Genomic DNA, 12460 nt, shown 5'->3' with positions numbered 1-12460 from the left:
ACACATTTTAAGAAAGGAAAAAACTATTAAAATTACGCCGATGGTAGCCACTTTGAGCACCTCTTGCAATTGCAGAAGTCAAACAAGACTTGTATTCATCTTTTGTTATCGATATATATCGAGTATTACAATTTTAATATTTTTTTTCCTTTCTTAAAATGTGTATACATTTTGGGGGCATCCTCTGTATTTATATAATTAACAAATGGTTATCAAGTGCTTTGAAAAACCAGACTTGAGAAGTGATAAGCATGATTTCTGAAATACTAATAATTATTAATACATATTCGTGCATTTATCAGTCTGAAGTTAGAATTAGAAGCCCATGACAAATTGTGAAGCCCAAGAAGGAATGTAGAGAAGTAGAAAATATTTCTAATAAAATTTCCTTCCTAATTACTCATTCCTCATGTTTTTCCCCCATTAGATTTTGCAGAGGCTGTAAAATTGATTGTGGGGATGACAGAGCTTCCATCGGAAATGCCTATATTGCTGTGGATTGGGACCCCACAGCGCTTCACCTCCGCTATCAGACCTCACAGGAAAGGGTGAGTACTCAGGGCCACCGTAAGATGGTGGTTTTTATGTGGAAAATTTTCCCGTTTAACTGTATCATGGCTTTGATGTTGTAGACAATTTAAATACAAGCAGGAAAACATTCATTGCATTCCTTTTGGCACTTAATTAGGCTGACTTGATGACATGGATGTGTCAGTTTTCCCTCTTCTAGAGATAATTGTATTAGGACATTGAATTTTAAAAATACTAAGTAAATCTTGTGACAAGACTCTTAGGTGTAATTAAGAAGTTACATTCTCTGGCCATGACATACCAATCAGTAAATATCCCACTGCCTGTTTATTAATTACTATTGAAGCTGCGGCATTTGGTAAGCACAGTTACTGAGCTCAGGGCCTATGGTTGCCACCTTTAATGGGCATAGCGAGTAGAAGATTAGCGAAAGGATTGAATGTTTCAAGACTGGGCACCTAAGAGGACATCTCACGGGCTAGTCTTCACACTTGGCCTTCCTCCACTGCCACTCTCTGGCCGGAGCAATTTTTAAATTTTGAAAATGTTACTTCAAAAAGAATACTAACTTCACACCTGAAAATATTTGCCAAATGCTGTTTGAAGGGTAGATTAACTAGGTAGCTTGTGAGTAGAAATAAGAATCTGATGAGAAGTAAAAGTAATAGAATCAAAGGAGTTTTTTAGTCCCATGAAGAATTGTAGTGGCTTTTGCATTTGTGTAGCTCTTGGTGGAAACTCCCTTCACTGTTTCTTAGAGTGTTCTCATTAGATAAGTTAGCAATGAGGAGTGGGGAAACCACCAAGTCCAGACCTAGTTCCCTATTCGGATCCCTAAGTGTGCCCTACACACCCCGAGGTTCCTGGTAGCGCTCACTAGCGAAAGATGAGTGTAATTTGTGGATACTTGCCAAATGAAAGCTCTTTGGCTAACGGAAGCTAGAGAGAAGTTGATCTAGCAGATCATACTCACTGTAGCAAGGTAATTCAGTAACCTCAACCATGCTTCATTTGAAGAAGGAAAGTTTGAGCAATTAATGAAACATCCCTAAATCTTTGCACAAAATCTGACAGAACATTATTGTGACAAGACACTTCTGTCAAAAATGAAAAATCATTTGGCTCTGTAAATCTTTCCCTTTTAACAAGCCCAGTGCGTAATCTGAAAAGCTCTGGAGGACATCCTGCTTCTAGGAAGAAAGGTCTACGTGACCTGTTAAGTCTCACCCCACTTCTACTTTCAGTGATGCTATTAGGACATCATGGAAATCAAGTCGCAATTGAGGTATCCAGCCTTGCTGGGGAGTGAGGCCACATGACTAATTTCTTCCTGCTTACTTTCCCCTCCTACATGTGGTTTCTGCATGTGTTTCTGCACGTAGACAAAATTGAGATTCAAAATTGAGATTATTGCTCATATATATATATATATATATATATTTTATTCCAGTGATTTCCTTTCTAGAAATTTATCTGAGGGAAATACTCTGTACTTTGCTGGGGGAAAAAACTTTATCATAGCATTTTTTAGAATAGTGAAAAATTAGAAACGACTTGTATTTGTCCCATGTTAGAGGAATGGTTAAATAAAGCATGGTCTAGTAACTGGGTAAAATATTCTACAGTCACTGAAAATGATTTAGGAGTTTTTATTGACAGATATGGCAAGATACTCATGATAGCATGTTGTTTCTTTTTTCTTAAGGCAAGATAAAAAATTGCATATACTGAAAATTCTCTTCAGTAAAAGAAAATACTATTTAGGTAAAGGACAGAAGAAAATCTGCCAATATTTTGATACCATTTGCCTTTGTGTTAAAAATATAAAAGGTTCCCTGTCTTTTTACATTTTCCTCTGCTTTCCAAAATTTCTATGTGAATGTTTTATTTGGTAAGCAAGAAAAAAAGAGAGAGAGAGAGAGAGAGAGAGGCAATTGTTCTTGTTCTTTCAATTTTTCCCCTGTTTGGATCTTTCTTTCCTCAATAGAAAATTAAACTGGGTAACTTATTAGAACTTCCTTTTTGTAATAGTCTTATAATGTATGAAAGCTGTTACCTCATTCCTTATCTTTTGTGTTAAGAATGAGCTTTCAAGCGGCTTAGAAAAAAAGAAACAGAGTGCCAATAAACAATTCAGACTATTTGACTAATAGTAGAGGATCTGGGAATGACTCCCAAGAGGTCAATGGAATCTTTGTCACTTAGGAAAATTATTGTGTAAGTCCTCAAATATGTTTTTCCATCAGCCTTCCTCCCTGTCCTCATATAGCTCTATGGCCTGTGCATTCCATAGAAAATATAGACAGTAAAAATAAACATTCCTTATCAGCTTACTGTGATTTGCATCCTTGGGAGAGCTAATAAAGATAATGTTTAACTAGCTGTGAGAGAAGAGGCACTACTGTATTTGATACACCTCTGTTCCTGTTCTGATTGCAACAACCATGATACAGCATTTTGTTTTGTTTTTTAATTTTTTTGAAGCCTGTTGGTTTTTCCCTTGGAAGACGATCTCTAAAAATGATGACAGTATCAGAAAGGAAGTCAGTGACGCAAGGTCAAGCCAGATCTCCCTTTCTGAAACAGAATTTTCCTCTACGTTGCCCTTTTTAAATGAGTTATTTCTAAATGAATGGTGATACAATGCTAAAACCCTTAATTGTATGTGCAACCTTAACCTCGATAGTTTATAGAAGTATTTGACAGCCTGTGATTTTGCCATCCTCTCATGTAGGGAAAATGTTCCCTGAAAACTTGTTCTAAACTGAATGTTCTGAGATGTGTTAGTTGGTAATCTAGGAAGCCCAGTGTTCCCATTGTAAAGGGAAACAGGACGGAAATTGCCTCAGATGAAGAGAATCAATTCACCTTTGAAAGGGATGAGTAATAACTGGGGTGATGGACGTGTGTGTGACCTTTGCCAGAAAGAGGCATTCATTTTTGGACTTGTAGTCTGGGCTCCAACCTGGGATGAAAAGATCCTTGTGTGAAGTCTCTGATAGTCCTGACAAGCATGCCTCCTCACACACCATGGCTCTTGATTGCTTATTAAGTGACAGCCGAGAATCTGAGAGGAAAACATTCTTCCTTTTCTGTTGCATTGTAGGCCTCTCCTCCTGATCCCCACCTCCAACACACATTAACGTTACACACCCACCCCCCTTTGCTCTCTCTCCTTTCTTATACTTACCTTCTTCTTGCTTAGCATGCTGGTTAACAGGACCACAGAGGTTTGGGTAGGTATTCGGGCCTTCTCTACAAAATCAGGCTCCTTTGAGCCTGCTGTTTCTTTCATTGAAGGCTCAGGTAAAAAGGCCACATCAGGCAGGAGACAGATAACGATACACGTGGTATTCTGATAACTGTGTTATGTGGTGTCAGTATGCAAATGAGTTGTATTCTGTGGGTTTTGATGCTCTGGTGTGTTGTCTTCTCATGGTGAGCTTTTCTGTACCTTTCTTACTTAATTCATATCTAGCATATGTGTTCCAGTGACATTATTTCTCCTCGCCTCTGTAAAGCCTTCAGCATACTAATAATGTTCTGTCTTTCTGGTTAAAAAATAAATGACCTAATAACATCTATGGCTTGAGGGCCAGCTCACATGTGTAAGCTGTTTCATGATTTCAGAATTGCAAAATAAATAGGCAATTCCTTGTTTGTTTTTGTTTTTGTCATTTTGAAGCATTTAGAAATGTTTTAGGAAGAGCTATGGTCATATAAATAGAAATTTGATCTAGGATGTTATTAATGTGATATTTGTGAATAAACGTACAGACACTGTATTTGCTCAAAGACTCTGGTTTGGGTTGTATTTTCCTTTTCTTCATGTAGAATAAAAAGAGGGTGGTGAGTCACCTAGAGGATGAGGTATAGCCGGATGACCATTTTAAACTTCCCTGCTTGCCTACCTCCCACACCTTCCCCCATGCTTCCCGTTCCCTCCTCCACTTGCAGGTTATAGATGAGCACGAGAGTGTGGAACAGAGTCGGCGAGCTCAAGCTGAGCCCATCAACCTGGACAGCTGCCTCCGCGCTTTCACCAGTGAGGAGGAACTAGGGGAAAACGAGATGTACTACTGCTCCAAGTGTAAGACCCACTGCTTGGCTACCAAGAAGCTGGATCTCTGGAGGCTGCCACCCATCCTGGTATGTGCCATCCTACCTCTGAGCGGGCAGAAGTCTGGCTTTAAGGAAATGAGCCAGGAACAAATAGACGTGTTTGTTATTGTTGAGAATAAAATCTTCCCTGCAGCTGAGCTGAAAACACATTTGCTGTGCAAGGGTTTTTATGTTGCACACAGAGATTAGTTGTTCTGTAGATATTTGCTAGTTCCTATTCCGAAAGAACATAGAGCCTACGAGGAGAGAGAAGTCATACAGACCAGTAACTGCAGTTCAGTGCAGCATGTGAGAAGTGTCACAAGTGGTACAACCTGGTGAATTTGAACTTCAGCAGAAAAGTACTTCTGGCTCTCAGGAGAGAGGAAGCTTTAGACTACCCTTAGTGGGCTTCAGAAGAGCAACGGACCCTGGAGCCTCCATTTCCACTGTGCTTGGTCACATGGCCACGACACACTGCTGAGTTAAGTGTGCGCACAAGCACACAACTGCACTGGGGCTTTGGTGGTCTTTCAGATTTGATGTACTCCTGCTTTCTCTCTTCATGGATTAGGAGACGCTCCTGTTGCTTGTCAGAAGAGTTTGAAGTGACAAATCCTACTATTCATTTAAGAAAGCTTTTTCGGGAACCTCTGGTGCATGTGGGGTCTCTGACTCTCATATATGCAGGGTTCCCATACATAGGAGAACATAACTCCCATGCCTTCCAGTGCTTTCACGAAACCTCAGATGCATGGCTTTCTGGCCAAGCATCTGCGATTTCATATTTTTGGAGTGGTCATTGTAACCCTAGGGGTTACAGCTTTCTAAAAAGTTGCTGTGGCTGAACCAAAAGAGAAAGTATGTGCAGGTTTCTACAGAAATTATGATTCAAAATCTTATGAAAGACTTTGAAGAGATGAGGACGGCTGGTATCCTTCAAAGCACAAAGTGATTTCAAAATGTAAAGAATTTCTTTGAATTGAGTTCCATGGCAGTTTATCACTATGTTCCTGAACGATGAAACATGAATATTTGGGCTAAGGAATACTTTCTCTTCATAAATAAACAATTAACAAATACTGTGGACAGTAAAAAAGAGGGAAAGAAAGCTTTTTTCTTAAGAGTGGAAGTATCATAACAAGTATAACTGTAAGGCACTGGTATATTTTTACCAGACTTTGTATGTATTTCTTTGTTTCTTTTTCCTACTATGTAAGACTGTGAATGTAGGTTTCTCTTCTCTTAGACCAGGACAAGTCCCCAGGGAAGATACACAAGAAATTAATAACATTGGTTAGCTAGGGATAAGAGATAAGAACTGAGGGAAAGGAAGAATAGGGCAGGCTTGGGGACAAGCAGGTGGGAAGAGGGAAAGTTGTTTGTTTGTTTGTTTACTTGAAGTATGGTTAACATGGAATTAAATGCAATGATTTTAGATACCTAGTTTGATGTGTTTTGACAATTATATATATATTCTTATAACCAGCACATAAGACATATTTTAAAGACATTTATAAAAGTTACGATTTGAGCTCTTTAAAGAATAATGATGAGTAAATGTTATGTTGGGAGCCTGGTGGGCTTCTATTAGATCCATACAGCAGCATGCCCCTTAGGAAGGGATTCTCTTTATATAAACAGTAAATTGTTAAGCATTTAGAGCAGAGGTAGCCAGCAAAGATCTGTGCCTGCACTAGAGAGCATAACAACACGGTATAAGAGTAGAGGAATTCATTGTTCTGCCAAGAAGAAGAGAAGCCAAAAAGAAGGGAGAGTCTTAGGCTCTTCAGGACTCCCTGGTAGTGAAACTCCCGGGTGGCCACCAGAGGAGATGGTAAGAAAGGAGAGACCCCCCCCCCCATCAGAGATTCAATAAGGTCCATCTGTAAAAGAACGACTCAATTTTTCTTCAAAACATTCAGTACAGTCTCCTGAGTGTATTTGTGAATGAGTCTTCTGTGCTACTGGACATAGGTACAGGTCAGTGTGGGTCACACCCCCAGAAAGCAGACGAATACGTAGAAATAGGCTCCTAGGATGTTGAAGAAATTTGGAAAGAGTGTTGGACATACACAGGCTATGAAGTTAGAGAGATTACCATTTGAGCCATACAGCTAAAGGGCAGTGACCCTGCTGATAACTACGTTACATTATAAAATATATTCTTTTTGAAAAGAGGATGTTAGTTATTCTTGAACATTCACATGTATTAGACTTGTTATTTTTTAAATGTATATTTTATATCTTCAGAACTTTTTAACCCAAGTTTTTGTTACCTTTTCTCCTGCAGATTATTCACCTTAAACGATTTCAATTTGTAAATGGCCGATGGATAAAATCACAGAAAATTGTTAAATTCCCTCGTGAAAGTTTTGACCCTAGTGCTTTTTTGGTACCAAGAGATCCAGCTCTCTGCCGGCGGAAACCACTCACACCCCAGGGGGATGAGCTCTCTGAGCCCAGGGTTCCGGCAGGCGAGGTGAAGAAAGTTGATGCCCAGAACTCGGCGGCGGAAGAGGATGTGCTCCTGAGCAAGAGCCCGTCCTCACTCAGCACTAACGTCATCAATAGCCCTAAAGGTAAAGAGGCCGGGGCACCTCCTGGAGCCCAGACATCACCCTGAGGGGGGATTTCTTGAGACCCTGGAGGCTGCATGGTTTCCTCTGCCTTCCACTCTAGAGCAAAGGCAGAGTGAGATGGAAGGAACCTATCTAGACCTATCTAGATTTGAGCTATGTGACTTTTAGCAAGACACACAGCCTCCCTAAAGCTATTTTTGCATTTGTGAAATGGATATAATACCAAGTTCACAGAGTGGGAGGATTTCAGATGTCAGAAGTGAAACACTTTACATAATTCCTGACATGGGGTGGACATGAATTGTAGTTGTCATCCTTGTTCCCTTACTGCAAGGGTTCTCCAAGTGTGGTTTAGGAACCCCTAGAGTCCCTGAGACTCTTTTCAGAGGTGTCCTGGAGAATCAGAACTATTTTCATAAAAATACTAAGACAGTTTATGCCTTTTCACGCTCATTCTCTCACAGTTGTACAGTGAAGTCAGAGCCAGCATGACATGATCGTCAGTAAAACATATGCTTGTGTGTTGTGTTTTTTTAGATTCCTCAGTTTTAATTTCTAATATGGTAAATATTGATAAATCTCACCCACATAAACTAAAGTTCTAGAGGTCCTCAACAATTTGTAAGGATATATAAGAAAGTGGGCAGGGGAGCTGGGACCAAAAAATTGAAGATTTGTGAGAGGTAGAGATAACAGAGAGTTCCCATCTGTGCTGAGCCACAATAAGTGCTAAATACTTGATCATATTTTTAATATTTTTAATAATTTTACGAAGGACAAGAATATGTATTTGTGAAACTCCTTAGTTTAGTAGTATCGTTTTAACCCGAATCTGACCTAAATCTGCTATTTTCTAAGTTCCCACGTGGTAATTTACATTTTCCGGACATTGCTGCCTGTGAGGGCCAGACACAGGAAGACTAGAATGTAACCGATTGGCTACAGTACAGGAGCTAAAGGGGAACCAGCCAGGATTCCCTGTCTGTACCTTTAGGTGTACACCTGTGAGGTTGGCTTCAAACTGAGCATTTGGTGGCGGTGTAATTTGCGGCATTTGGATTTATGAATCGTTCCTTCGCCCTTTGACAGGTTCACCATCTTCATCAAGAAAATGTGAAAGCAGCTGTCCCTCCAGCAAAAACAGCAGCCCCAACAGTAGCCCACGGACTTTAGGGAGGAGCAAAGGGAGGCTCCGGCTACCACAGATCGGCAGCAAAAATAAACTGTCAAGCAGTAAGGAGAACTTGGACATCGGCAAAGAGAATGGCACTGGGCAAGTGTGTGAGCTAGCTGATGCCTTGAGCCGAGGGCACAGACTGGGTGGCAGCCAACCTGAGCTGGTCACCCCTCAGGACCACGAAGTAGCTTTGGCCAATGGCTTTCTTTATGAACATGAGGCATGTGGCAATGGCTACAGCAATGGTCAGCTTGAAAACCATAGTGAAGAAGACAGCACCGATGACCAAAGAGAAGACATTCGTGTTAAGCCTATTTATAATCTATATGCAATTTCGGTAAGTGGTTTGTTGTGTGGTTTTCACAGTGATCAGCATTTTTCAGCGGTTTGTTCATTCATCTTCATTCATTCATTCATTCGTCATTTTTTCAGGGCCAGCTTGGTGTCAGCCAAAGTTATCAGTAGGTGTCTTGGCCTTCTGGATAGACTCCAGGGTGCTCACAGAGTACTGCAGGGGATAGTCATGTCATCATTAAAACTGGAGTCACAGGTTCAAGTCATTCACACTGGGTGTTTCTAAGGCATTTGCGCTTTCTAAAAAATAATTACAACTATAAAATGGTTAGATATGGAACTTTTGAATTTTGTTTTTTGTTTTGTTTTGGAAAAAGTTTAGATGGTTCTCAAACATTCTTTCTTAACCACGTAAGTGATAAGTATGGTCCTGATCGGATCCTAGTACTGCACCCCAGCCAGAGTACTGTTAACTACTAACCTGCCTCCATTTTCTTCTGTCTTACAGTGCCATTCAGGAATTCTGGGCGGGGGCCATTACGTCACTTATGCCAAAAACCCAAACAGCAAGTGGTACTGTTACAATGACAGCAGCTGTAAGGTAAATGTCCCCAATCTTTGAATTAAAGAACAAAAATGGTCAAAAGATCTGGGGGACATTTGTTGAAATAATCTCCTACACAGGAATAGGTATCTTAGAATCAGTACAGAGATGCCTTCAGTATTCAAGGGAGAAAAATGATGTGCAGACTAGAGAATGAAAACATGAGTAGTAAGGGGGGGACGTATCGGTTAATGAGAAGAACTTCTTGTCTTTTGAACTATCACAATTTAATGGGGGTTGTTTTGGTCATTTTTTTGATTTGTCTGTGGTCAGATTATTTTCCCTACAACAAACACTGAAAATAATGGGGCTTATTTTAGGGGCAGGTATGAGACAGCCAAAATATTAAGCCGAGTGGAAGCAAACAGGTTTAGTGATTAAAGAGGATTGGTCCTCCCTTCCCTGGCAAGGATTAAGAGCCAGCAGAGGGATGGCTTTTTTATTAAAGACTGTTCTTGTCCCTTCAGGAACTTCACCCTGATGAAATTGACACCGACTCTGCCTACATTCTTTTCTATGAGCAGCAGGGGATAGACTATGCACAATTTCTGCCAAAGATTGATGGCAAAAAGATGGCAGACACAAGCAGCATGGACGAAGACTTTGAGTCCGATTACAAAAAGTACTGTGTGTTACAGTAGAGCTACCACTCTGGTTGCTAGACAGGCTGGTGGTGAGGGAAAGGACTCCCTCCCTGTAGCTGACATTTGTCAAAAGCGACGCTGAAAGGCAAGCTCCGTGTAGTTGTTATCCCGTGACCCTGAAGCACAAATAAAAATCCGAATGAAAATAGCAGTTAACATAACAGTAGTAATAATTTTGTTTGGCAGTCTCACACAGGCTCTCTGGTAGAGAACTTTTCAAGCAGAGCCCACCATTAGCCTGTAAACAAAAGGGTTTGGCACCAGCCACCTGGGACCAAATAAGAACTAAATTGTGCTTGTCCAGATATGAACAAATGTGTAGTGAGTATAGAGTTTACCAATAATCTTAACAAAATACTAAGAATTTCCTTGGCGTCAAAATAAAACAAAAAAAAACTTGTAGTGTTGTCTGGGGACGACATGATATGCTACCTCCTTTTTCCTGAAGTTTAATTCCATTATCTTGACAAGATAGAGAAAGCAAGATCATGAAGGTGTGCAAAGGATTCCGATGGCATGGACACAGACTTTTCAATTTGTTTTTTAAACCATTTTCCCACTCTTTCTATGTCTTTCTTTTTGTTTTTGTTATGTTTGTGTTTGAGACACAACCAGTCATGGCAGCAGAGCCATAAATAGTGGCCAGTCTATTAGAGAGGGGGAATTTCTTTAGACTGTGTGCCTTCTACCCAGGGTCTTGGTTGGGGCACCCTATCGAGGGGAAAAAAAGCATCCTGGGCAATCCAGCTAAAATGGTCCTCCAGATGGAGGCATCTTCCTTTGGAGGATACTTCAAGTATCCTTAAAAATGTATTCCACCTCCCACTGCTGAGTGTGGTAGGGTAGTTGCCAATATTTGCACCATCTTCACATGCACATGTTGCACAGAGAGCTTCTGAGAGGGAAAGTGGCATCAAAGTTAGATGGTGTTTCATAGTGGTTATTTTTCCTTTGTTTCTTTGTTTTGCACTTTAAAAAAAAGAAGAGAATACAGACAAATGAACTTTTCAAAACTTGTTCATATTTGATGGCTGTAAGAGCTATAAGTTAACTTAAATGGGGTATTTCCCCCCCATCATATTAAATTTAAAAACAATATATCCCAAACATTGATAGTGTGTAAGTATTTTTAATGAAATTGGCTGTTTTAGAATTAAATTTTTGTTTTGTTCGCATGTCCATTTATTTTATTTTTTATTTTGGTGTTTGTCTTTTTTTGTTTTTTAATTTCACAGTAGTGGTCATCAAAAGTTATGTTTCTTTGCTCACTTTATTTTTTCCTCCAATAATTCAAGACTGGAACAAAAATATAAATGTTATTTATTACAGGAAGCATTTTTTTCTTGTGTTTTTTAAATATATATTCAAAGTAAATATTTCACTTTTTTTTTCAGTCTTTTTTTATTCATCTGGACCCTGGAAGTTGATTCTCAGTAATTATCAGATTTCATTATCCTCCCTTCCTCACAGATAGTAGGCACCACTGTAACTGAGCATTCGTGTTTTGGTATCTGAGGTCAGTGACTACTGTCCAGTTCTTCTCAGAGCATTTGGAAAGGTTGTCTTAAAGGCTGCCTATATTGAAAACCTATTCAGAAGAAGACGGTAATTGCAAGTAGGAAGGAGTGGCCTAAATGGTATCATGTGATGAAGTCAGACAAAATGAAGATTCTCTAGTGTCACGATTTTCAGTATATATAAAAATATGTCCATTCCTACCTGGACAAGTCCCATGAAAAAGTGGAAGATTTTAAGTACTTTCCCTACAGATGTTTTATTTAAGCAGGTAGCACAATCTACTAATGTTGTTTGATCTGTGTTTGTTACATTGGTTGTAATTAATTTTTTTAATTCATGACTAGCAGAAAATTTATTAAATTAACTATTGACTACATTCACCTTGTAAATTACTGTATAAAACTTGTTGACAATGCACTGACTTTAGAAAGATGTTAATGTACATAAATAGAGTGTAAATAAAATAGTGTTGATGTACTGAAATAGGAACTGTATAAAAGAGTATTGGTAATTGTATATGGAGTGTACCTGTTTATCTGTAACTATTATCCAAACAAATTAAATACGGTGGATGCATCTGTGCTAGTTTTCCTCTGTACACATAAACACAAAACAGACTCAGAGTCTTCAGCCGTTCTCTCAGTGACATGCTTTCATCCTACTTGTATAATACCTCCCTGACTTTCAGAGTAGATGCTCCGTCTCTGAGCGAGTGGAAACTGTTGAAAGCAGGACAAGATACCTGCCCTGACCAGGTGAATTAATTTAAACTTGCCTCACCTCCTTGTTAGGAAATTATTTGAAAGGCATTGAAGGGAATGGGGAAGAGGGGTAGAGAGCAGGTGGTGAGCTGGGACTTGATGGAGGAGGTCCTACAACAGTTTTCACGCAGATTAGGAGATAAGGAAGAAGAGGAAGGCCTCATTTGTATAATGCCTTGACATGTTCTTGGGTTTCTAGGGGATGTCCCTGGTTGTCTCTGGAGAGGCCACCAAGAGGCAGTTGGCAG

The 12460-nt window shown here is 39.7% G+C and overlaps 1 protein-coding gene across 2 annotated transcripts in view; it reads left to right on the top strand.

Moving 5' to 3' along the window:
- USP32 (ubiquitin specific peptidase 32) overlaps positions 1-12027 on the top strand; it is a 163522-nt gene extending 151495 nt beyond the window's left edge. For both annotated transcript variants that reach the window (XM_081029241.1, XM_081029240.1), the window contains exons 29-34: positions 428-548; positions 4489-4680; positions 6926-7214; positions 8304-8728; positions 9194-9286; positions 9757-12027. In XM_081029241.1, the coding sequence (XP_080885367.1) occupies positions 428-548; positions 4489-4680; positions 6926-7214; positions 8304-8728; positions 9194-9286; positions 9757-9930 (1294 nt within the window). In that variant the 3' untranslated portion in view covers positions 9931-12027. The remainder of the gene's footprint in view (positions 1-427; positions 549-4488; positions 4681-6925; positions 7215-8303; positions 8729-9193; positions 9287-9756) is intronic.
- Positions 12028-12460: the final 433 nt, after the last annotated feature.

This window comes from Rhinolophus hipposideros (assembly GCF_964194185.1).
Source record: "Rhinolophus hipposideros genome assembly, chromosome: 20".
Taxonomy (NCBI): domain Eukaryota; kingdom Metazoa; phylum Chordata; class Mammalia; order Chiroptera; family Rhinolophidae; genus Rhinolophus; species Rhinolophus hipposideros.
The sequence above is the reverse complement of the archived record's forward strand: the minus strand, read 5'-3'. Positions and strand labels throughout refer to the sequence as shown.